The 25,346-nt window shown below is 46.1% G+C and overlaps 1 protein-coding gene across 11 annotated transcripts in view; it reads left to right on the forward strand.

The window, feature by feature from the left end:
• Nucleotides 1-25,346, forward strand: part of LRRC7 (leucine rich repeat containing 7) — a 133,261-nt gene that overhangs the window by 102,634 nt on the left and 5,281 nt on the right. For 4 of the 11 annotated variants that reach the window (XM_021405198.1, XM_021405197.1, XM_021405200.1 and 1 more), the window contains 8 exons: nt 1,107-1,206; nt 1,727-1,851; nt 6,365-6,565; nt 13,659-13,770; nt 13,990-14,170; nt 15,132-16,812; nt 18,317-18,466; nt 22,089-22,208. In XM_021405198.1, coding sequence (XP_021260873.1) covers nt 1,107-1,206; nt 1,727-1,851; nt 6,365-6,565; nt 13,659-13,770; nt 13,990-14,170; nt 15,132-16,812; nt 18,317-18,466; nt 22,089-22,208 — 2,670 coding nt within the window. Of the gene's footprint in view, nt 1-1,106; nt 1,207-1,726; nt 1,852-6,364; nt 6,566-13,658; nt 13,771-13,989; nt 14,171-15,131; nt 18,285-18,316; nt 22,209-25,346 lie in introns of those variants that run through there. The other 7 variants (XM_021405199.1, XM_021405201.1, XM_021405204.1 and 4 more) reach the window with 5 other exon arrangements.

A 25,346-nucleotide genomic window follows, 5' to 3' on the forward strand; every position in this document is an offset into this window, starting at 1 on the left:
TTAAACAAATTCTGTAACATGAGCACAGAGAAATGTAACAGTTACCCAGCATCTGAGCACTAGAATAAATCCCCATCAATCCTTGTGGTATTGGTGGATAGAATAATTTTGCAGTGCCGGAATGTGACTAAGTGGAGACAAATTCAATTAGTACAATGTTAGACAAGTTCAACATACCAAGCAGGTTTTAATAATTGCAATAAATTCTCATAGTCTCATCTTTCTCACCCTACAATAAAGCCTGACATCAGCCATTATACCTCCTTAACTGAGCCTGATGAGGATAATGCTGCAGGGGCCAATGATGCTGCTGGAAATGAATCCCTCCCATATCTGTATGAGGTGGCCACAGGATCCTGGGCAGTGCTGTGCCTCCTGGGGCCAGACCTCCCTGCTGCTGCCCGTGGCATGCCGTCCGCCGAGACGAAGCATCCAGGACATCTGCATCGGCACTTTGCTGCATTTCCCCTTAAATATAGCTTTTATTTGTATGGCTAAGCAAGAGTCTTCAAGCTGAAGGGAGAGGAGACTAATGGGGAGGGTTAATACGCACGGATGAATAAATTTCCAAGTGCTCAATTAGGACTGTAAATCTTATTTCCATAAAAAATAACCCTACCCATCCACCAAACGTACACTTCTTAATAAGCAGACAATGTTTTTTCATCATTTTGACTTTTCAGTGACAAGGTTTAGATCAACTTCCAATAGCGTGAACTGTGACAGTCCCTCCTGGATGTGACATTAGAGCAAAGCAATGACAATAACCAGCTGTAGGAGCACTCAGTGGTGCCTCGGTGCAGCTGGCACCAGGAGCACCCTCAGAGCTACAAGAACTGCTCCTCGTGAATCTTGCTTTAAAGCATGCAGTCAGTATTTCTGGTACTGGAGTTCGTATGGTGATCCTGGTGGGAGCTACAGGCAGACTGAGGGATGGGAGAGGAAGAAATGCCACCAAACACCGTTGGCTTTGGCCCATGGAGAGGGTTATTCCCACTCAGAATTTCCATTACTCCTGTGCTTTCTGTTTGTCACCTGCAAAAACCCGTCTCGTCTAACAGACGTGCTCTGAGTGACCAGCCCTTTGTTTTGCCTTTCCTACACAGTCCAAGGCTCTCATCCCCCTGCAAACTGAGGCTCACCCGGAAACAAAGCAGAGAGTGCTGACTAACTACATGTTTCCCCAGCAGCCCCGCAGCGATGAAGGTAAAACCCCTCAGCGGTTCCCCCGGGGGCAGCAGGCCCCGCTCAGCTGTGGCTCTGTGCAGCACTGCCCGCACCGAGCGGAGAGGAATTGTCTTGGGCCGTGTATAAAATATCCAGTACTGTTAATGTATGTAAAAGGGAAAAAAAGGGGCAACAAAAGTATAACACAGTGGGTTGGACGTGTAGGCAGGGTCACAAGCAGCAGAGCTGTGAGCCCGACAAAAGCAGGGCTTGGCTCTGAAGGCCTTGCGTCCCAGCAGAGAGCTGCCATGCTACTCCTCCAGCTCTACCCCGACGCCCTCCTGCTCTCCACCACCATTCTCTTTGTGATTTGAGCATTCACATTTATTTTTAATGGCTTTTTTTTAGTTATGACTTCCATTGCCCCCTCAACAGTTTTGAGACAATGACCCAGCGTTACAGGATCACCCAAAGCTTGTCTTTTTAGATGATTTCCAGTCTTTCGCCGAGTGCATTAATCTCTTGTTCTGTTGCATTGCTGTTTGCAATTTAACTGTAGATTTCCAGTCAGACAGTGATAGTTTCAACCCTACTTTATGGGAGGAGCAGAGACAGCAACGTATGACTGTTGCCTTTGAATTTGAAGAAAAAAAAGAAGAGGAGGAAAATGCAGGAAAAGTTAAGGTAAGTTTTGTTTGATTTTTTTCTGGTATTCACATAGTACAGACAGAGCCCAATATACAGGTGCTGAATTGCACTATTTGTTCTAAGTAACGAGAAAATACTTGGCCACATTTCATGAGCATCCCTTTCTCCTTGAGGTGCACAGAACCAGGAGCTTGTGGCTGTTGTCCAGGCAGCACGACTGGGGTGTCAGAAGTCTGTCCAGACCCACAGCCTTAGTGCTGGGTACATAACGGGACCCCCATTCCATCACTAAGACAAAATGAACGCAGAACGTGGGGGACTTAGAATCACTCTCCAGCCACCAAATTCTTTAGGAATATTTAGACCCCAGAGGGGATTCTGTATTCCTCTCGAGGTGAAAGCTGGTGAGAACTGTTATTAATAAATATTTAATATCCCATTTAGATGTTCTTGGAAAAATTGATTTTTTATTTAAATATTTTTCGTAATTAGGAATTTTTACCTAACTCTTGCAACCAGATATAATTGACTCTACTGCTTTAGTGCTTTAGCAAAGCAGAAAATGAATTTAAAAAGTTTACCCTAGGTGAACTGCAGATTTGTAGCTCCTGTGTGGAAAGCAGAGTATCTGGGAGTTTCATATTGTCCCACTACTTCTTATTGTAATTCTGGCTGTGAGTTACATGGCTGTCCGGATGTGCAAAAGTGCTAACAGAGAAATAGATAATTTCTAAGATCATAGATGGATTTAATTGTGTTACCTGTTATTTGCAAGCATTGTTTTCCATACTGAAGTGTGATGTAAGAATTATATCGCTTAGCCATTTTGGTTTTAATATATTTCAGAACACTGTGGACGACTGAAACAAATGTTTCCTTAGAGTAAGCTTTTTTTTGTAGAAAAATGAAACCCTTCATTTACTTAATGCTGTTCCTATACTCGAGTTTGAGTGCTGCCATCTGCTGTATGGGAAATAGGGAGGCAAACACCGCTGAGCCCAGTGCCACATCTTGAGGTGTCCTGGAAGCAGCCCTGGGCACACAGCCCCTGTCCTGTGCCCAAGGGGTGTGCTGCAGGCAGCCCCTGCCCTTCCTGTCCTTCCTGCTGGGATGAGGGGTTCTGCCACGTGGGTGAGCCATGGCTTGCAGGGCTGCTGCTGTCCCTCAGGTTTGGCTTGGCAGCTGAAGGCCAAGGCAGCCTTTACCCTCTGGGTCACTGTAGGGAAGGAGTCCAACACTAAAATATGTTTTATGGAGTTCTTACTTACCTGTTTTCCCTCCCACCTGCGGAGAGAATGTAAACCAATGATCTGCTATATGAGTCCATTTCTGCATGAGATCCCTCAGTTTCCATATATAATCATAAAATCATAAAATTATAGAATGGTTTGGGTTGGAAGGCACCTTGAAGACCACCTAGTTCCAAGCAAGGCACACTTACCCCCAGCTCTGGCTGCCCAGCTCCCAGCCACAGCCTCAGGCACCTCCAGGGATGGGGCACCCACAGCTCCGGGCAGCAGTGCTGGGGCCTCACCGCCCTCACGGGGAAGAATTTTCTCCAAATCTCCCCTCTCTCAGTTAAAGCCATTATCTCCTGTCCTTAGCTTACGCTCTCTGATAAGAGCCCCCCAGCTTTCCTGCAGCTTCTGTGGCACTGGCAGGCTGCAGTGGGGTCTCTGCGGAGCCTTCTCCTCTCAGCCCAGCTCCCTCAGCCCTTCTCTGCAGAGGAGGTGCTCCAACCCAATGTTCTTCTCCTCTGAAATGATCCTGGTATCTCTTCATCTGACCGAAACATTACTTTTTGGAGGTGACGCCTTAGTCACTGCATGAAGAAGAATCATTAAATGAAAAGCTAAGCAAGGAGCTGATCAGGTATGTCCTTCCATTGGTGCATTCTGAAGAGAGCATCTCTCCTCTCTTATATCTCACTGCGTGCACACCAGATACCCATAACTACCTGTAGCTTGTAAAAACTGGAAGTGGGGAAATAATACTGTTAAACGAGCAAAGTCCTCCTGGGCTTTGAAAGGAAAAGGTTTCCTTTTGTAGGTGTGCACAGATTTCCCTGTCTCGTAGTAAACACCCTTTTTGCCCAGGCCATGAAAAGATTGCCTCAAATTCAATTAATAGGATATAAACCGTTGGATCCTTCTGGTATTTCTGCACTCTTTTCCAGGAAGGCTAATTCATCTGCAAATGTGAATGACCATAGAAGTTCAGAGTGATTTGGCCGAGCTGTTAGCAGGCCTGCATGCACACGAACTAGGAGCTGATTCCATGTGTGCGGCTCCATGTGTTCCGACAGGTTGCAGGGTGGTTTTATTTGTTCAGTTTTTGCATTTTCACCCGACCTTCACGGGATGAATTTGAGGGTTATCCCAAATTAGCAATGGGAGGTAACCACAAACATGGTTTGCATTTTATAAAAGCATGGTTGGTTTTCATTTTCTGTATTTCATATTTAAAACCGAATTCTTATCCAAGCAATATGACATTGATTTGAAGACTTAAATTATTCAATAAATTCAAAGTTCAAAATTCTTTATGGATGAAAATTCTCTTTTCAGGGTCACTCTGTTTTGGTGTAGCATTAAAGCATACAAGAGTTGCATCAGCAGTTTCCTCCGTAGCGATAGTTCTAACCCAGTGATGAAAATATCTGCTTCCTAGTGCGTATCACCTACCACAGCTGCCAGTATTTTTATGGTGTCATACACCCAGTGATAAAAGGCTCTTACTGAAATCCCTGTCTGACTTGCCTATCGCGTGAAAGTCTTCCCGTTAATTTCTTTTTGGCTGGTACTTACTGAGGATTTGCTCTGTGACTTGAGTTCTAGCTATGCTTGTCTGTAGCTTTTACGTTTAAATCATGGCTCGGGTTTTCTGAAAAAGCAATTGCCTAATTAGGCCACATCTGAATATGATTTCTTTCAACCGTAAATCAACCACAGCCTTAGTAACGCTTTACAGACTTAATTTCTTTTTTTCTGTTGAAATTTTTTCTTAACATATGACATCATGGCCATACATTTTAACGTTTTATGTTAAAGTCATGTCAGAATCTATTATATGTAATGTTTATTTTACTGTGGCTCAGAATTATATGCTAGTATTTCATATAGCTTTATTTTCAAATAGATCATGGTTTTGCTTCTAAAATATTCCCATTGACAGACCAGAGTCATTAGAATCCAAAATTACCATTTTCCTACTTGTTAGAGGTGTAAAACCCAGCGGCTGTATGGTGACCTATTAAAAGCAAGCTCCCTTTGCTCCCCTCATGTACGCAATCAGGTAAATCTTCTTTGTGGTAAATGCTTCTGCTTACTTATCACACAGCAAACACGGAGTAATTTCAAATTTCACAGCCTCGTAAGCAGAAACAGTTATCCTGACATACACAGCTTGCTCTGGGAGCTGTAATTTTTCTTCACTGAAGGAAATTCAATTCAAAATTATTGCATTCCGACCCCAGGTTCAGCCCAAAGAGAGTGGTGGGTGCAGCCAGCACCTCCTGCATCCCAGGGGCTGTGCCTGGGGTTGGAACTCCCACCCATGGAAGGACAGAGCAGGGGTGGGAAGCCTCCACCATGGGCAGTGTGCTGAGGTCAGGCTTTATTTGGTTCCTCAGCATCTCTCCTTGTGATGGGGTGCGATGTACAGCAGAAAAAAGAGGTCTGTGACACAATGGGGAGGTGTAAGGAGAGGCCAGCATCATGTAGGTCTTCTTTCCTGCTTGCATCGCTCCTGGCCTGGTAACCTGCCACCCTGTCCCCTCTGAGCAGTTTGCTGACAGTGCTGTGTCATGCCACTCTTCTCCTATTGCTCAACCCTGAGATTTTGTAGAGCTGTCTTCAAGCTAGGATTGCTTTGGACTTGGATGACTACTGTATTTCTTTTCTTCTGAGCGATAAAAACAAAAAGCTCAAAGTCTTGGTCGTTGTAGGAAATCTGTAGGTCTGTCAGTCAAAGTACTGTTCAGTGTGACTCAGGTTGACTTTTCTGTAGTGGTTTAAGTCTGTTTTCCTGTATTTCTGTATACTTAGAAGCAAGATTCACATCCTTGAGTGTATGCATGTATGTTATACATCTCAAAGAGCGAAAAGATCCCAGTAGATCAGATTCTGTCCTCAGCTATTATAGATAATTCTGATTAATTCTGTACACTGAACATAGCTAAATTAATTCTGTATTTGCATCAGTATCATTTTGGAGAACTGTGATTTAATACATTAGAACTCTCAAGCTGAGTGTCGAATTAAAATACTATACTCTCACAGGGTGAAAGATAGGCTTGTAGGGAAGCATGCCCATCCATTATTTTATGTCACTGAAATTCCATTATAGGTTGCCACAGTGTAACTGAATGCAAAGTTCAGTCCAAGAACTGGGAAATCCATGAGAGTAGCTATATGTAACAGATTACCTCAAATAGATTAATACAAGATTTGAGGAATTTGTACTTAGCCATAGTATTGTAACCATGGTTTTAGTTTGCATGCTGTTTTCATTTTGTATTTGTGCTTTAATTCTTTTTATGAATGTTCAGGTTGAAATAAATCTAAAACGTTATCCCACTCCATACCCGGAGGATTTAAAGAATATGGTAAAATCAGTTCAAAATCTGGTGGGCAAAACAAGCCATGGAGTACGGCCTGAGAACTCAGCACCAACCGTGAACACTGAACAAACTGTGAAAGAAAAGTATGAGCACAAGTGGCCCATGGCACCAAAGGAGATTTCAGTGGAGGTAATGTAAAAGGATCGTTGTTCCTCTCAAGACCTCAGGACGGGGTTTTAGTATAACTCCTCAAATGCTATGCTGCGTCTGCCGTGAGCTTCTTGCCTAAGAGTTTCTAGTTTAATTCTGCAAAGTAAGCCTAGTTTTGTACTGAGTTGCTCTTTCCCCAATACTACTAAGATTTTCAGATTGAATTTTTGATTTTAAATCTAGCGAGATCTGAATATTTGTATTGATATATACCAGCTCACTCCTAAATGTTAATGATATGGCCAACTTGCCTGTTAGTGAGAAAATGGACCTGATCGTGAGTTACACCTGAGAGTGAAGTGTATCTCTGCATCAATATGTAAATGAAAAATCAGTTTGTTCTGTTGACAACACTATGCCATAAGGTTCTGCTTCTTACACTCCTGTTACACGTAACACACAGCCAACAAGCATTGTCAAAAGTTAATGAACTCAACACAAGCGCTTCTTAACTGCAGGGAGCTATAGATCAGGTGCTGACTAGTGACTTTCAGTGTGTTGCACAGTCCAGCCGTGTCTGTTGGCCAGAAGTGGATCAGTAGGCACTGAGAGTTTTCTATTCTGCCATAAATATAGTTAATGAAAGATAATTCCAAAGTTCTGCACAGACTTGTGCAAAGCTGACGTGAGCAGCTGCAGTTTGATCTTAGAGGACATCTGCTCATTGACACGTACATGTTGGTAACTTATTTTGTGTAGGTACAACTTATACATAGGGGAATTTCTTACTCAGGCAGTATTTACTGATAGGTTATAAGATGCTTGGACAGGTCTACATACTGTGTTCTAACACAGAAGATGAAGACATTTCAGAAACATAACTGTGTTTTTTTCTCTAAATGTACATTAACTGCTAACCCATAAGTATTTTATAGAAAGTAGTTGACCTGTTGAAGACCTTGCAGTAATTCCTTTAATGCAATTAAATAGTCTGTTTGCAATTTCCTAGTTTATTTTCTACCACAAGCAACAGATATAAGAGCATGAACTATTTCCATCCTATTGATGTAAATATATTTTTCATCTTCCTTTACTACAATATTGGAGGTGGTAGACCTTGCCTCTATTTTAGTCTCCCTAGTACTTAGTGAAGGCCAGTAGCAAAATATCTCATCAGCCACAAGAAAGAAAAATAGAGTTCTTGTCAATCAAACAGATAACATCACTGGGAAGCTTTCATGGCAGGAAAGCAAGATTACGTACATGTTCCTCTCTTTGGCTTCCTGTGTAAAGATGTAGAAGAGGTGTGGGAAATGGTAGAAAATGTGTGAATGATTTTGTGCATAATATTGGCATGATTTCCGTTGTAACATATTAAATAAAACATAATTAAGCTCCATTTGCTTTGCAGATAATTAGGAGACAGGATCTCAAGCCTCAAGTTAAAATACAGTTTGAAAATGCAGGTGTGTTCTGATAGATTTAGACTGAAGACAGTATCTTATAACAAGGTAAATTAATTTCAGGTGCAATGCTCACTTTTCATCCTCCGAAGCCAGATAGGCTGGTTTCTTTTCTGATCTCTCTTGGGTTTCCTTGCAATTAATTTACACGTGTGTCTTCACAGAATTGTTTCTAAATAATTAAAGGGAGCATCTGAAATGAGTAACAAGCTACATTTCAAATCCCCTGCATCACCCTCCACCTTCAGTAACAATAAGCAAACAATTTCTTAATTAATCATCACTTAAAATAAACCTGTTCATTGTTCTATGTCATTGTGAAAGATGTGCCTTGTAGACAAAAAGAAGGTTGGGATAACACTGTGTACCCCTTCCAGGAGCGGCAGTGAGGAATACCAAAAATTGGCAATTAAGATCTTTACAATTAATATTCTTGGTATGTAAGGAATGAAAAAAATCACAGGAAAGGGTTCTGCATAACTCTCAGGTTCCTGTTTTTAAAAAAAAAAGTCTTTTTCTAACCCACTGTGCAGCATTCCATCCCTTGTGTTAATTCCCAGCGGGATTATTAGCCCTGTGTATGAAGGAGAGATGGTTTTCTTCTGAGTAATCTGCTGCAGATGCTGGGCTGGGTCTGCTGACACCTTCATCTCACCTCAATCTAAACAAGGCCTCAACCCTTTTAACTTCTTTCTTACTTCATTACTTGCCCAGCTCTGCCTTGTTTCAGGGGGATGGGAGTGGGAGGGAGAAGGGTGTTCTTTTTGTTTTGTTTTTCAGTGAGAGTTTTAGAGACTCTTGAAGATCATCTTGCCTTTCCAGAAAGACTTTGCATGCTTTCATTTCCCCTGGGCTGCCTGGCTTCAATTCATTCATTGATGTGTCTGTCGTGGGAGCTGTTTTCCCCTAATGAGATGCACAATGACAGCCTCTCTTGACTGGAAGGGCAATATGTCCTGAAGGTTTTCAGTTTGTGTCTGCTTTTAGGCCATGCCTTGATGGGCACTTTACAACAAAATGTCCTATATTTAGCGAGGAGCCAGAAATATCTTCATTATCGAGTTTTACCATATGGCTTCTGCATGGCACGGAGGATCTTTATTGAGGTTATGACCTTGGTGGCTTCCAGTCACAGGAGGAAGGTGATGACGCTCTGTTCTGGAGGTCTGACTTGCAAGAGAGCTTTCTCCAGATAGGATGTCTTATGTCTTAAAGTTCAGTCTGAGTTACTTGGAGTCCTGCCTGACCTAATCTAAGAGTCTGGATGTTAGAGGCATTATTCAGGGCTGTCTCCACGGTAAAGCCTACCTTCCAGAAATTCAGTCCAGGGCATTGGTGGGCCCACTGAAATGTGTCGTGCATGAGGATTCAGGAGATGCAGCGTTATGTCATGGCACTCTGTGCCATCACGTGGGCCTGGTTTATGCCTGATGGACCATACACAGACTTGTTTTCAAGAGAACTGAGACTCTCTTTGTTGGCAGCAACCCCAGAGATGTGTCTGCAGTTGTGTGCACATCCATCTGGACTGAGAGCTTGTTTCCTCCTGAGATGGGAGAGCACAGGGAGTGCAATTCAGATAGTGGGGTGCTGTAACTCGGGGCAGCACCAGGGCCTTCAGTTCTCACACCGAAGACCACATGCAGAACAGGGCAGGACCATGATTTATTACTTAGGAAGATGCTACTAGGTCTGCCATCCTCTGCAGTACATGACTAAGCACTGGCTGGATATGCATCTGCAGTTTTTCTCTCCAGAATTCTGACCATGTCGGCAAACAGGCTTAGCCTTTTGAAGTAAAACTGTTGGAAATCAACATTTTCACAATAAATAGATCATTGCAGACTTTGGCATCTTTGGCCATAGGGAGTTCTGGTCAATGCTTGGAATCTGTACTTCTGATCACCAGAGCAGGCTGGGTTAGTGGGTGCATTCCTCCAGCTGCTGGCTGGTCCATGGGGCTGCAAAGCAGAGACACAGAGCAGAAGCAGCCCCGCCTGTCCACAGCAACTGTTCTTCAGGATCTGTTACGTCTCACTGTGTAGCGCCCCGAAAACTCCTTCTGTCCCAGTCTCCTCTTCATGTACTTATGTCACCAAATCAGCAAGTTCGTGTCTTCTTATAGAGCTGTGCTGCATGAGAATGCCTGCTGGAGATGACTGATGGTGTGCTGGCTGCTGTACCAGGTGGGACACGTCTGGGGCTTCCTTCATTCCCCACCTTCAGATCCCAATTCCGCATTCAGTTTTCCTTCCACCAGTTCTGTCCCTCAGTGGGACTTGCATCTGGTCGTTACACCCTGCGTGGGACAGCCCTTGGATCTGATGGACACTGAAGTGGCCTTCCTCGGAGCTGCTGTTGTGGCAGGAGAATAGCACAAATTTGGGAGCAGGTGGCAGACCCTCTGCTCTGCGTTCCTGTGGGATAATCCCACACTCTGGGGATTCTCCGTGCATTTCTGGGTTGGTGACTGCATTTTATTTTGGTCACTCTGGTAATTGCTATCAGCCAAATACTGTGACCGGTGCTTGCACGCAGCTTCAGGCAGGCTGCATGTTGTGGTCTTGCCAGGAGAGGACTTGTTAGCCAGGCTTTGCAGCTCTCCACGTACAGGGCCAAGGGAACCCAGGCCTGCCATTTGCTGTGCAGAGGGGTGAACTGGGTGAGGGGCCCAGCGAGGCTTTGTCCTACACCCGTCATCCTCAGGAGAAAAACACCTGTGCCTGAGTTAGTCTCTCTTCTATTGAAGGGTATTCTGACATCTCTCTGACTGCATTATCTGTGGTCTTTATTCTTTCATTGAAACCTTAGTACAGTCTGGACCAAGTCGCCTTCACTTGGGTCTGTTCATTTCTTGTATTTGCTTCTCGAATTCTGTATGGCCAGCATGGTGCCTGTCAGATTGCCCCAGCCCTCTCCAGTCCAGAAGTACTGCCAGCCCTCGGCAGGTTGTTCCTCTGCACTTGTTCCTCTGGAGCAGATCCATCGCTCGTGGCCCTGTGCCATCGCCTCTGCCTCGTGTGTGCTGCATCTGCACCGAGCCCGGGTCTGCTCTGTTCAGAGCCTTTCTGTTCAGTGCAAGCAGGCACTAAGAATGAGGTTATTTCGAAAATCACAGCTCTCTAGATTTTAATTTGATGTTTTTATGCTGTCAGCATGAAGCGTTGCCAATATTTCTCTTTCCCGATTGTTTTGCTGGTTTCTGCCACGCATTTTCTCTTGGGAAAGAGCTCGCCATATTTTTCTGTCCTCTGCGTAATATCCTTCTGTGTTTAGTCCTGAGGAGTAAGTTCTCACAAAACACAATTACATTTATCTCCTTCCTTTGTCCTCCCAAGTGATCTATTTAATAATACCCTTTATTTTCCATTAGTGCCCTTTTTGTCCTTGGACCTTTCAAGCAAAGTAGTAATAAATGGGATACGATTGGGTTTTTTTTACATCTTTCACTTTCATGGCATGTTCACAAATGCCAGACTAATTCTTTCCAAAGTGTACTGATTTTTGTTGGAACGGCTAGAGTGGAGGCTAAAATGATAGGAAAGAGAGAAAGAATATGGCATAGAAAACTTCATAAAGTCATACACCTAAAATAAAAACCGTGTTCATCATTGTGTCAAAAATGGAACTGCTGGTTCTTCCTGCCTTACAGCAAGTAGTTTTATTTTGAGCTTTTAACTTTTGAAAGTTTCATGGCACAATATTGGGATTCTAGGTGCAAGAATTCCATAAGAGTCGCCTGTCTGATACAGACAACACTCATAAATCGACTCTGGACAGGAAGGAGAAAGAAGAGCGTACAGAAAGCTCAGAGGTACAACAAGAAACAAGTTTGAAGCATGCACCATGCTTCAAAAGTGGAAAATTTCACTCTCTGAATGTGTGCACTTTGTTACTTTCCCAAAATCATTTTGCATGATAAGTTTGTTACACTGCCGTAGAAACGATTGTTCTGCACTGGAAAAATGCTGTCGCACTATTGCTAGCTTTAAGTTGTATGTACATCAGTACTGTTACGTGAGAAATAACATACACCACAAGGGAGCTCTGTATATCAAGGTAGTAAAATCTTGCAGTATCACAGCACGTAATCAGTATGAAGCTGTATTTACTTAAGTGTTAGCACTGATGGCGTTAAGTTAATGGGTTGTGAGGATACCTGCTCTTTTCTATGTTGGTACAGTACCATCTCCAGTAGTACACCAAAGGTAGAAGGATTAACGTACCTGTTTTTTAAATCTAATTACATTCATCAAGAATAAATCACTTGGCAAAAGCTTCTACAAATCTTCGTTTCCACTGCTATTATAAAAGTAGTTAATGGAGCACAGTTTTCTCAAGGTTTTCTTCCTATGGGTAAAATCAAGTAAAGTTAAAAATTTTACAATTTAGTGATGCGTTTTTGGTTTTGGTACTCCGTTTTAAATTGTTTCTCTAAATGTTACATCTCCTTCCTTTATTGACTCCTCTCTAAAACTGTATGGCCTGTAATCACTGGAGTGCCCTTAACGAGTAAGGTCCAGGTACAGGGATCCCCATCGTGTCTCCACAAGTGAAAGCTCCCTCCCAGATATGTTTCTTCCAACCATTTCCTTCCTCTTTTTTTTACTTATTTTTTGCTTTCTCCTGGTATCTCTCTGAAACGTGTTCTTTCTCACTAGATATTTTCCTTCCCCAGCTTCCATCCTCTACAAAATCACAGCTCACCTTCCTGCTTCCAAGATGATGCATGTTTCTCTTACCCCTTTCTCTTACCCCTGTACCCCTTCCCATGAGGGTCTTCGCTGGTGTTAGTTAGCATGGTCTTGCTATACCCATCTCCATCAGTTCTCTCCCCGTGATGTTTCCCTGATCCCACACACTAACGCCCAATGTGGGTTTCCCATACTGTTCATCTTCCTCCTCAGCGCAGGGTTACCTCTGTCGTTCCTCCACTTAGCATTCTCTCCGACCCTGTCTCCCCAGCTCACCTATCTTTGGGTATAGCACCTTTCTTATTTCTGAACTTTTTCCCAGTGGTGGCATAAGAAATGCCCCCAAACTGGTTATTCTCATCCGAATTTCCTGCTTCTGGCTATCCCATGAGCCTGATTTAAAACCATTCATTTAAAATACCTCTTACTAAGACCACATCTCATTTTCTTTCAGCTTTTTAACTTGTGTTAACTTCAGTATCTACCCTATTGCTGTCTGGAACTGCACAATGCCTGTGCAGGGAAATCTTAGAAAGTCAAGATTTGCTGAACTCCTAAGGAGAAGTTTTTGAAACCCAAATTATTTAATTTAATTAAATGTAGCGATAGCAAGACCTGAATCTATGGAAGGAATGAGGAATACTTACTCCTGAAGTTGAGCAGATATTATTTTTTTATTTATTTCTACTGGCAGCTTGCATTTTTGTAACCTTTACTTCATTGAAAATGTGTACACAGCCTTGGTGTATCTTACAAGTTCCATCTGTTTTGTCTGCATTTTCAAAACGAATGCATCCCCATAATTTTAGAAGTATTTCTGTAGGACTGATTGGAATTTTCAGCCGACAAATCATTGTGATTAGACAATTTCTGTCTGGTGGGGTGTCGGTGTGTTGTCACATTCATGAAAAGAAGGCTTTGAAATGTTTGTTGACGCTGTTTCCTATGTTTACTCTACATTATTATATTCCTCAGGATGCCTTTGGACATCCTGCCAGTGAGATGAGGATAGGGGAACTTCGTCCTTCCCTGCCAGAGACTCCGTTGTACCCACCCAAACTTGTTCTTCTGGGTAAAGACAAGAAAGGTACTAACTTGACTTACAGCCTTTTAGATGGGAGCATACGTAATATGCATAGATAGAACCTAACATATTGTACGCTTCACTGATTGTAAAATGTATTATGTATGTATTTATGCACACAAACATATGTATGTATCCATAGCACCTATTTGAAAATGTATTTTTCTGGAGTTTAGTGTCCAAACACCGCCTCCTGAAAACGTTTGCTGTGTTTTGTTTCAGAGTCGACAGATGAGTCTGAAGCAGATAAGATCCATTGTCTGAATAACAGCGTTTCCTCAGGCACTTACTCAGACTATTCCCCTTCCCAGGCTTCCTCAGGGTCCTCCAACGCGCATGTTAAAATGGGGTCCTTGCAGACAACGGCTAAAGAAGCAGTGAATAACTCTTTGTGGGGGAACAGGTGTGAGCCTCTTTCCAATTGCCTTTTGTCTCAGCTTGTCACACACATACGAAGTGATTGTGTGCTGACTGTTAACACATTCAGATCAAAACTATGACATTTAACCCCGGTTTTCTTCAGGTGTACATGGCAATACGCAGCCCGGGCTGCAGAGTTGGCCATCCAGTCCTACTCTATAAACGTCAATAATTCTGCAGCTGGTTTTCCAACCATGTACAATAGCTGTGCCCTACAAACACCTAATAATTGAGCTGTAATTATTCTGCTCTGTGTGGTCCCAAGCTGCAGCTGGCTGTAGGTTAGTGCTGTTAACAGAGTGCGTGTGTCTCTCATTCATGCTGTCCTGAGCCTCACTCTGCCCTGGAACTCCAGTTGCAATACAGTTTGCTGGAAGTTGTAATCCCCGCTGGCCACCTGCAACCAGAAAGTGCTCTTGTTCCGTACAAGGAACACTCTGCTCTGTTCCTGCCACTGGTCACCCAAGTGTAGTTCCATCTGACCAAATCCGCAGGCCCTTCACGTTACGCAGGGAGTCTGCTTACCGGAGATGTGTAGCATCTTGGTGGTGAGAAGATGCGCAAGCTCCATCTGGTAGTTTTGTTTTAAAAAAAAAAAGTTGCAAGTGTAAAACATTTCCCCTGCGCTCACAGAAGGTTAATTTTAAAGTAGGAAAATATGTTCAGCTGGATTTATGTGTCAGCTTGGCATTGAGCCATCCAGGACTTTTGACTCGCTTCTTATTTTCTCAGTGTACATACCTCCAGCATCTGTGCTCCAGTGCAACATACTGCTGCAGGCACATGCCAGATCAGGGACATAAGGTGCACATCTCATGATACCATCCCAAAGCACGAGTACAGATGGGAGAATATTAAATTGCATTGTAAGCGTGTCGTTCTACTGACTGCTTCTGTGCTCGGATGGAGGGCGTTTTACCTTGTTTCGCTTTGTTTTATTTCAGCAGGCTGGTGCAGTCGTTTCCACAGCCCCTCGAAACAAAGCCATTACTGAGCCAGCGGGAATCTGCTCCGGCAGGGAACGTGCCGCCGCGCACCGACAGGCGTCCTCTGAGTGACACCTTCACCGACAGCTGGAATGACAGCTCGCACTACGACAACACCGGCTTCGTGGCGGAGGAGAGTGCGGTGGAGAACCCTAGCGCTAACCCTCTTCTAAGCACGAAATCCAGAAGCACATCTGCGCATGGGCGCAGGCCGCTGATTAGGCAGGACAGGATAGTTGGCATTCCTCTGGAGCTGGAGCAGCCGACGCTCAGAAACACACACGAATCTGAAGTGCCTCCTCCCAATCCTTGGCAAAATTGGACCAGAACCCCTAGTCCTTTTGAAGACAGGACAGCTTTTCCTTCCAAACTGGAAAACACCCCCACCACCAGCCCTTTGCCTGAGCGGAAAGATCATGTCAAAGAGTCTCCTGAGATAACTAGCACTTTCGCTCCCGGAATAGCATGGGAATATCACGATTCAAATGCTAACAGAAGCCTCACAAATGTCTTTTCACATATCCACTGTCGCCCAGACCCTTCTAAAAGCGTTATTTCCATCAGCAAGAGTACAGAAAGGCTTTCTCCGATGATGAGGGATATAAAAACTAACAAATTTAAGAAATCACAAAGTATCGACGAGATAGACATCGGTACATACAAGGTTTATAATATACCTTTAGAAAACTATGCATCTGGTAACGATACTGTAGGAGCCCACGAGAGGGTGGACAAGCTGCTGGGCCCGGAGCACGGCATGCTGAGCATGTCCCGCAGCCAGTCGGTCCCCATGCTGGACGACGAGCTGCTGACCTACGGCAGCGTCAAGGTGCAGCCGCAGCAGAAGTCGTCCGTGACGAAGAAGGTCTACCAGTTTGACCAAAGCTTCAACCCGCAGGGAGCAGTGGAGGTCACGGCCGAGAAGAGGTTACCGCCGCCTTTCCAGCTCAACCCCGAGTACATTCCCCAGCAGAGTAAAAACCTGCCCCAGGAGCTGGTCAGCCCCAGGGCGTACCGCGGCTACCCGCCCGTGGAGCACATGTTCTCCTTCTCCCAGCCGTCAGTGAACGAGGATGCCGTCAGCACGCCCTTCACGAGCCAGGGCTCCAGGCCGGGCTTCTTGAGGAGGGCGGATTCGCTGGCCAGCTCCACCGAGATGTCCATGTTCCGGAGGGTGAGCGAGCCCCACGAGCTGCCCCCCAGCGACAGGTATGGCCGGCCTCCGTACCGCGGGGCCGCGGAGCGCCAGGGCAGCATCTCGGTCTCAGAGTCCCAGTTCCTCAAGAGGAATGGCAGGTACGAAGACGAGCATCCTTCCTATCAAGAAGTGAAAGCCCAGACTGGCAGCTTTCCCGTTAAAAACCTTACCCAAAGGAGGCCCTTGTCCGCAAGAAGCTACAGTACAGAGAGTTACGGTACCTCTCAAACCAGGCCGGTTTCAGCGAGGCCTACCATGGCGGCTCTGCTGGAAAAGATACCGTCAGACTATAACTTGGGTAACTATGGCGACAAGCCTTCCGATAACAGTGATATAAAGACAAGGCCTACCCCTGTGAAGGGAAATGAGAGCTGTGCTAAAATGCCCGCTGACTGGAGACAACAGCTACTTAGACATATAGAAGCTAGAAGGTTAGACAGGGTATGTTTGGCACTTCTCTGCAATTAATGCCTTTAGTCGTGTGTTTTGGTATTTCAAACTATTTGCACGTGCAGTGGTAACCGCCAGAACTCCCAGTAATGAAATTCTTGTGTTGGCGTCGCAGTGGGCACAGAGCAGCGGGGAGAGACCCACGGGAGGTCCCCCCGCTGCTGCCTGGGTAAGAAAGGCACGCAGACCCCTCCTCACCTGCAGGTGTGGGTGTGCTGCCCATGGCCACCGCTCCGGTAATGATTCGAGAGCGTGGAAGGATGCTGGATACATCTTTGCAGTAAAACATAATGAGGAAAAATGTCATCAACAAAAAGATTAAAAAAAAAAAAAATAACGATTTTAGTTTTCAGATCGCTGTTAGCGGAGGTGTCTTAAAGCTCTCTCTTAACGTTGAAAAGCATTACTGGAAATACGCTGCCACTGCTTTTAACATGGAATATGATCATTACTCCTCTTAGCAATGGGAAGTTCTGCCTATCTATCCTCTATCCAAAACATAACTCAATTAGGACAGTGCATGATTTCTATAACAATGTTGACTATTTAATGGCCTACTTTATGAATCTGGGTTTACTTCATAACCTGAAGTGACTGTGAAAGCTACTGTGGTCTAATCCGTAAGTTAGTTGCAGAATGTGTCCATCTACATATTTCACACTTGATATCCACAAGTTTGGCATGGATATATTTATTATCCCCCCCAATTGCTTGGATGTGACACATACTGAAATACCACTAAGGGTCAAATGGGCAACCTTTCTGAACTGGCTCAGAGTCTGAAGCTCCTTCCTTCCTTCAGCTAGGTTCCCTGTGCTGTGTGGAAAGGGTTGGAAAACTCCTACCCCCGGGCACAGTACAGCAGCCAGGGAGAGAAGGTTCTGGTGGCAATAAACACCTCCCAGATGTTTTAGAAACATCTTTGCAAGTAGCTTACAAGGGGTACATGGTTAAGCAATGCTCTAATTGACAGAAAGCTGACGTTGGTGATGTCACGTAGTTACGCCCCGCTCCCAGTGATGCTGCAGAGGCAGAGCTGGCCTCCAGCTGCCTGCAGCACCCTGCAGCTCGGGGCGGGCTGCCCAGGGGGATGCATGCCTGCAGGCTCATCCCATGCAGGAGTTCCTGCCCCTGGGGCTCCATCATGCCAGATGTGTTTTCTGGCCCGGCTGAGGTGGTGCAGACATACCAAAATTTGGCCGTATTTTCACAGTAAAGACTTGTATCGTGTTATATACCGCAGTTCTCAGAGTACAGATAAGAACATATTTCATCTGCTGTCAGCGTTGAAGTCTTTTATGGTATCCATTTTATGTATAACTAGCAATGTATTTGCTTCCGTGTGACTCAGTGCATGCATCAAAAAGCTATTTACTTCTTGGTACTGTTTGTTTGCTTAAACTAAAACTTTGTGAAATTAACCATATATGTGTGATACTTAATTGAAGGAGCATGTGTGTTCATATCCTGTCACGTGGTTGTTTCCTCTACTCAGACCGCTGCTTACAAACACAACACAGTTAGCCTTGGCATGCTGCACTCTGGAGGGTTTTCAGCAATGCATGCCGGCAGAAGCATGACTTTAAACTTGCAGACTAAATCTAAATTTGAAAACCAAATGCTTCAAGAGCTACCTCTACCGAAAGTAAGTATGGGATAGCCAGCATATACCAGCATTACCAATAAATTAATAATAATCCTTGCTTTTTCCTGGTTTAGCTTTTGCCTATTGTTCATGCTTATACTGTACACAATCCAAAAAGCAAAGATGATGGTAAGACCGTTTTCCTACTCAATGATCTTGCTTTTTGGATTAAGGAGCTCACGTGGCTGTCATTACTGCTTTCTGCTCTTGTGTTAGGCGATGCGATCATTATATTTTCTAAACGATTTGATGTGTGCATAGAAATGAAGAACATGCTTTGTTTTGTGACTGTTTAATCTTAAAAAATTAATGTAAAGATGTTTGACATGCAGTTGAATAGGCTCCAAGAGACAGGATTTGTAACATTTGAACATTAATTGGGTTCTCTGTAATAGCTGATACTCACTCAGTGCCGTGAGTTAGTGCCTAGCACACCTCATGTAACGTTCAGCTTTTCTTTTGAGTAATGCCCTTAGAAAGAATATTTTTCGTATTTTTGCTAAGTATTTTCAGCTGTTAATGACATATTGTTGATCAGCGCACACGTACACAGCTCTACGCACGCAGTGAGAAGAACAGTGAGGGCCACTGCTGCCCCATCTCCGGGTGCCAGCGAGATGCTGAGCCCTGCTGCGTGGCGCTGGAAGGGGCGAGCATCGCTGCGTGCCTCACCCCGTCACAGCAGTAGCTGGTGGTGCAGATGAGCTGCATCTCTGCGAGTAATTAAATGGTAGCAGAGCGCAGAGCCAGGCACTGGAACGCCGTCATCTGCCCCGGTAATTGCCGGGCTGCCGCGGGCGCGTGGCCGCAGCCAGCTGGTGCAGTGCCAGGGAGGGCTGTGCCGCCGGGGTAGGGCTTCCATCCAGCCCCGCGTGCCAGAGAACCGAGGGGCAGCAGCGTGACCGGGCTGCGCCGGCCAAAGGGCTCCTAGCTGACGCCGGCACGCAGCGAGGTTCTCAAGCAAAGCTGCGATAGCTTAACAGCGCGCACACCACACAGAGCTCGCTGCCAGGTGCCCCTGCTGCCACTTTCCATACCACCGCCTCCATTCGCGCCTCCCATTCTGCTGTCCCGGGTTTGAGCGTTTGCCGCCTCGTTGTCCAGCTCAGGTCTCGGCTGTGGCTGTGTGTGCTGGGACACGGACCGCTGTCCGGTGTTGCTCGTGTTGTTTTTTTTTTCTGTCCAAGAGTTTGTTTGTCTGTTTGGGTTTATGGTACCTCTTGTCAGCAGTCCTTCCAGACACCCATCCATCTGACAGTAGCTCCGGACAGGGGGAGTGGTTTTGTATACGCATTTAAGAATAATATGCACAGTTTTGGGGTATAAATGAATACGGAAATGAAAACCTGGATATCTGAGGAACTGGTCGGGGTGATGCGTTTGGGGCATGCCCTCGTGTGAATTATTCTGCTTTATATCTCACCGGCATTTCATTGCTACGTATCCATGTGACATGTGATGCTGAAATGCATGAGGGGTGTTTTCTCTTACTGTACCATTTGGGAAGGGGGTAAGACTATTGTTGGAAAAAGAATAATTAATGTTTAATATTGTTTGATTTTATTCCTTCAAGTGTTGTAAAGCATTTTGCACTTCTCAGTGAATCCAGGCCACGGCAGCTCCATCCTCTCCCCTCCTCTCCTCTCCTCCTCCCTCTGTGCCGTGGCCGGATTCAGGAGAGTAACGAGTGGGGTCTGCTTGTCCAGTGGAAGATCAGGAAACCGTGTTTAGCAGTGATGTATTCTGATGAGGTTAATTACACTGAGCCCACTCCACGTACCAAATGTCTAACTGCCCACCCCAGTTTTCACTCAGACGTAGCGGATAACTGGTTGTTACTGGTTTGCAGTCTGTCCAAGCTCTGTAAATGAATAACATGGCAAGGAGGGGGATCCGTTTTTCTGCAGATAGTGAAAAGAAGAACTTTTATCACAGAATCTTCCTTTCTATTCAGAAAGCAACCTCTGTGTTTTGTCCCTTGTTGGGCGTTAACTCAGCACCGCAGATCAGCCGGGTGCTTAGGATACAGGCACGGTGTTGGCTACAGTGACAAGAGCAGCGCTTTTCTGAGGGTTGCTTTGAATGGTCGGCGTCAGAGCCGGTGCTTTGGGGCACAGCAGGCCCAGAAGTGTGCAGCAGCCGCGCCAGTCATCAGCGTACCAGCATGTGTAGCTCAGCAGGGAAAGCTGTGATCCCCAGGGTAGCGGCCTCCAGCAGTCCTGCAGGCTGGGCAGCGAGCTCCTGCCCGGCAGCACCGCGCCCCTAGGGCCCTGTCTGCCCTTCCTGCTCCATAGTTCCCCGCTGCTCCTCAAAGCGTGGCACTGTGCACGGAGCACTTTCATTTCAGGAGCAGTTTGCTGCCCTTGGGTGTGGGCATAGTGGTGTGTGAGGCAGCAGAGGGGCTGAGCCCCGCAGCAGGGCCCACGCTGTGCCCGTGGGAACGGGGGAACCCCGGGCTGTCGGTTTCGTGTGAGGAAAATCACAGCTTTCCTGATTCCTCTGGAAGACTTCTTGAATGGTGACAGCTTTCATGGATTTGAAATAATGAAGGATGAATTTCCTTTACTGACCTCTGAAGAGAGCAGTTTTTAGAAGTTTAACTTTGTTTATTTTCAGAGGGTTGCTAAGCCTGCACTGTAGAAGAAAAGTTCCTAATTGACCTGTTATCAGCTCTAATATTTCAAAGCCGCAGCCCCATGTGTTCTTCAGTTATCTGAAGAAGCGTTTCGCCAATTGTTTCAAACCTAAATTGAAGAAGGAATTGCTTGGATGTTGGAGGGAACCCCCCGCACTAACCAAAGCTGAGCGGGGAGTTTCCTGCAGGAGCTGCTCGGTGCTGCCGGGGGCAGGGAGGTGCTGGAGCACTGCGAGGGTCCGGCACAGAGCAATGTACCCATGTCAGCATGATGTCAGCTGTGGTGATGAAACACAGCGATAGGAGGAAGGCTGGAGGAGGCAGGAAGGTGCAGGTGGCCTGAAGGGCACCGAGAGCCGTGCGGTGAGAAAGTGACCCGAGTCGTGTCTGAAAGGAGAGAAAAGCAGAGAAAAAGTACCAAAAAAAAAAAAAAAATTAATGCCACACTTATTTAGGAAATGATGCGTGTGTTATGTCTGTTCGTATTCAGGAAAGCGTTTACATCCTGGTTAATGTTGTGTGTACAGTGCCCGGCTGCCTTGGAACAGAACCAGGGGAGGTGTGTGTCGAGCATCCTATGGGGCCCACAGCCCCACTGCAGGCAGTGTCCATCTGAGCAAAGAAAGGTGTCATCCAGCCGCGCTCAGCGCCCCGCGACATGCTTTTGGTGGCCAATAGGAAAGCCTTCATTCAAACAATTAATGCAAATTTAAGTATGTGACTTTGCCAAAATTTGTTTTTCTGAAAACAAGGATCGAGGGTAAATGAATTTTCTCTTTTCTGTCATCGTTCATTGCACTCGTTATTTCTCCTGTGTGTTTGTCAAGATCTCTAACTCGCAGAGTCCCACTGGCATATGATTGTGCGCTAACGAAATGCCGTAGATATGTCAGAGATTTCCATTTTAGCGATAGTGCTGATTACTGAAATAAGGTTGGAGCAGTGTTGTTGCCGGTGACTAAAGGCTGCCCTACCGTTTGTGAACAGACCCCGTCGCAGCAGAGCAGCGTCCTGGACAACGGGCAGGACGAGGGGCCGGGGAGCGGCCAGTGGAACCCCTACCCGCTGGGGCGGCGGGACGTGCCCCCCGACACCGTCACCAAGAAGGTGAGCGGCGCGGCGCGGCCCGGGGAGGGGGGGTGGGCTGGGGGGTGGGCCCAGGAGATACTCGTTTGTATGGAATTATAGAATCGTAAAGTTGCTTGTGTTGGAAGGGACCTTGAAAGGTCCTCTGGTTTGGTCTCAGAGTTTTAAGCAGCAGTCTCTAGGAACGAAGGGCCGTGTTTTGATGCTGCTACCCATCTTTGTATTTATTCCAGTGCTGTAGCACATCTCAGTGTGCGAACTGGGCTCTGTGGGTCCTTAGATGTATTCCTGCACGTGGCGGGCAGCCATCGGCCCCCTCCTTTCCTCCAAATCCTTCACTCGAATTCCTCGTTTCAATTATATCCATCGGTTCATGACCAAAAGGAAATGTGCTGAGGTGGAGAGCAGCTCGCGGCCTGCCGCCTCCAGGACACCCTGAGCACCGTCAGCTTCACAAGGGGAGCTGTGCCTGTAAGCAGCGGCAGTCGCACCGACTGTTGTCTGTGTGGAGCCGGGTCCTGCTCCTGGATGAAGTCTTACGAGTCATAATGTGCCCACTGGTAACTTCTGCAGTGTAATTAACCATCAGCGCTGATGAGGCAAATATTCCCCTACTGGCTTTACATCTGTTTCTCCAAGATGGCAGCAACCCTTTCAAGAAGGAAGTGGCAAGGCGGTTTGCACTTACGAAGGAGTTTTGCTTTGTATCCTAAGTTATCTTTTATCCTTATCTTTACAAATGTTTTGGGATAAAACTTGCACTTATCCACTCACACGATCTGATACCGGTTTACGTCTTGCATCTGTGCATCATCAGTGTTACCACAGTAAGAACCAGCAGATTCGGCTTCATTCCGAATGTTGGAGTGTCTCACTGCTCCAGTGCAGTAAGTACAAATATTGCATAACCGTGCTGAAATCTGCTTCACTCCGGGCAGCAACCCCTTGTTGCACCTGCTGCCGGCTGCTTTAGTTATGCTGGAAGCATCGGGCACTGAGCTAACAATAAAGATCGTTTGGTGTGGATGCTGAATGAAGCACAGAATAGCACTGAAATCAGGGGAAGCGATGGGCATGATGGAGACCTTCTTCTGCAGAACACATAATGGCCATTTCTAAGAACAGGGTTTGTTTTCAGCTTACCCACCTCCAGGAAGAGCCGCGGTGTGAGTGCACAAGGAGTGGTGATATCATCTCTTCAAGCAAAGCCTATTAACAGGAATGAGAAATGAATTCTGAAAACTGTTTACCCGTCCTCAGGAGGTGCTTTGCAGTGTGTTGTTATGACAATGCTCATCTCTTTTCCAATGGAAGTCACCTGCAGGGCCTCGGCTTCCGAAAATCTATAGAAAAGAAGTACACCGTAAGGAACAATGACATGATGTAAATACAAGTTGTAGGATCTGTTGTGGTTTTCCCATAGCACAGTACCCGCAGTCACGGTGAGAAAGGGCTCGTGCAGAGCGGTCAGCGCGGGGCAGAGCTGCCCTGGGGAAATCGCTGGGAGAAAGCTGGGATGTGTTCTTCTGAGGGGAAGTGCACGTGCTGCACACAGGCCGTGGGCTCAGGCTGGAGGAGAATGTCTGTAGCCATCTCAATGCGTGTTCCTAAATCAGCGGCACCCAGAGGGCTGCAGTTTGTGTAGCAACTGTATTTCTGTTCATTGGGGGTGGGAATGCTGCACACATAACTGTGTGGTGAGGGTTGGTTTCTGGCCTTCCCAGTGCTCGCGCAACGGGTTAAATGCCAGCTTTGTTTTAATCTAAGTATTGTCATTTAAGTGATCAGCTCATAATTTGTGGGATATTTCTTATACGGAAAAGTTGGATGTGTTAGCCTTTAAATCGAGTAACCCACCGCCTTATTAGAGGACTGCAGTGCTTACATTTTATGTCACGTCAACGAGGCAGCAGTCAGCTTCGTTCTGAATTACCTGCTCTTCTGTAAGAGAGAAGGGCTGGAAGTGGCAGGGGAAGGACCCACAGGCAGCCTGGAGTCACCGCTGGTGGAAAAGAGTGGCTGAAGAGTGAGAATGAAGAGGGAAGATGAACGGCCACTGAGTCTGCATGCTGGGGGCAGGCGCAGGAGTGGGCTGGTTGGGTTCTGCAGCGCTGTGGGTGGCAGCGGAACACACAAAAGCTGAGGCTGCATGATCTCTTGGAGGGTCCTGCGTGGCTGACAGGGGATGCTGCTGTGCGAGGAGCGTTCGTGGAACTGGAGCAAGGCAGCTGCCTAGAAATAGGATGTACAAACGAGGCCGAGTCTCCATTTCTCACCCTTTCTGACTTGGGAGTGTATCTGTTGGCCAGAACTGGGAAACTGGAGGGTCCTTCTGTTTTATTTCCAGCACCTGCTGCTCAGTCTGGAGCTCTTTTAGGCTGATTTGAAGATGGGAAGATTTTCAGTGGAGAAGCACACTGTTACTTGTATTTAAAATAGGCGTCTTCCTTTGAGGCGGACGTTGTGCTGATGTGGATGCTGTGGTGGATGTGCTGCGTCATATCAGAGTCAAACAGTGGGATGTATGAGATTCTGCTCTTTTTGGATTCTTCAGCAGTGAGTGGCAGGCACATGAAGCACAGGACCTGCACAGTGCAGGGTGACAAGGGCACAGCGATCCCCGGTGCACGCAGCTTGTTGTGCTAATGAATTGCTCCAAGTCTGTCCTGGGCAACTCCCTTCCCTTCTGATCTTGGAGGAAGTGCGGATATTTCTGACCTGTAAAGCAGGGTAATCAGTGCAGACTGACTTCACCGGGCTCTTCCAGGAGCTTGCTGGTCAATGCCCATTAACACTGTCATGTCCACATGCTCTTTAAGAAGAGTTTGGGCACTGAAAAGCGGGGTACAGCAGTAACAGAGTTCTGTGCCATCTCTCACTGAGCCCACCCGTCCCAGGCACTAAGGCACAGACCTGCCAGATGTGTTCTGGCTGTGCTAGCCAGTCCCTTTGTTCCGATGCCGTCAGCAAAACACCAAGGCAGAGCAGTTTTGCTTGCAGTCACTGTGTCTTGCATTCACTGACCTGAGTCGCTCCAACTGCATCTAAATTAACGATGTATTCAGCAGACAATTCTTAAAAATCCATCCCCATGTATTTTTGCAGTGGCAACGAGCAGTTAGTTCTAATGCCTTGGTTGCTGTAACTAGCAAGGCCAGG

The sequence above is a fragment of the Numida meleagris genome, chromosome 7, assembly GCF_002078875.1.
Source record: "Numida meleagris isolate 19003 breed g44 Domestic line chromosome 7, NumMel1.0, whole genome shotgun sequence".
In the NCBI taxonomy this organism is placed as follows: domain Eukaryota; kingdom Metazoa; phylum Chordata; class Aves; order Galliformes; family Numididae; genus Numida; species Numida meleagris.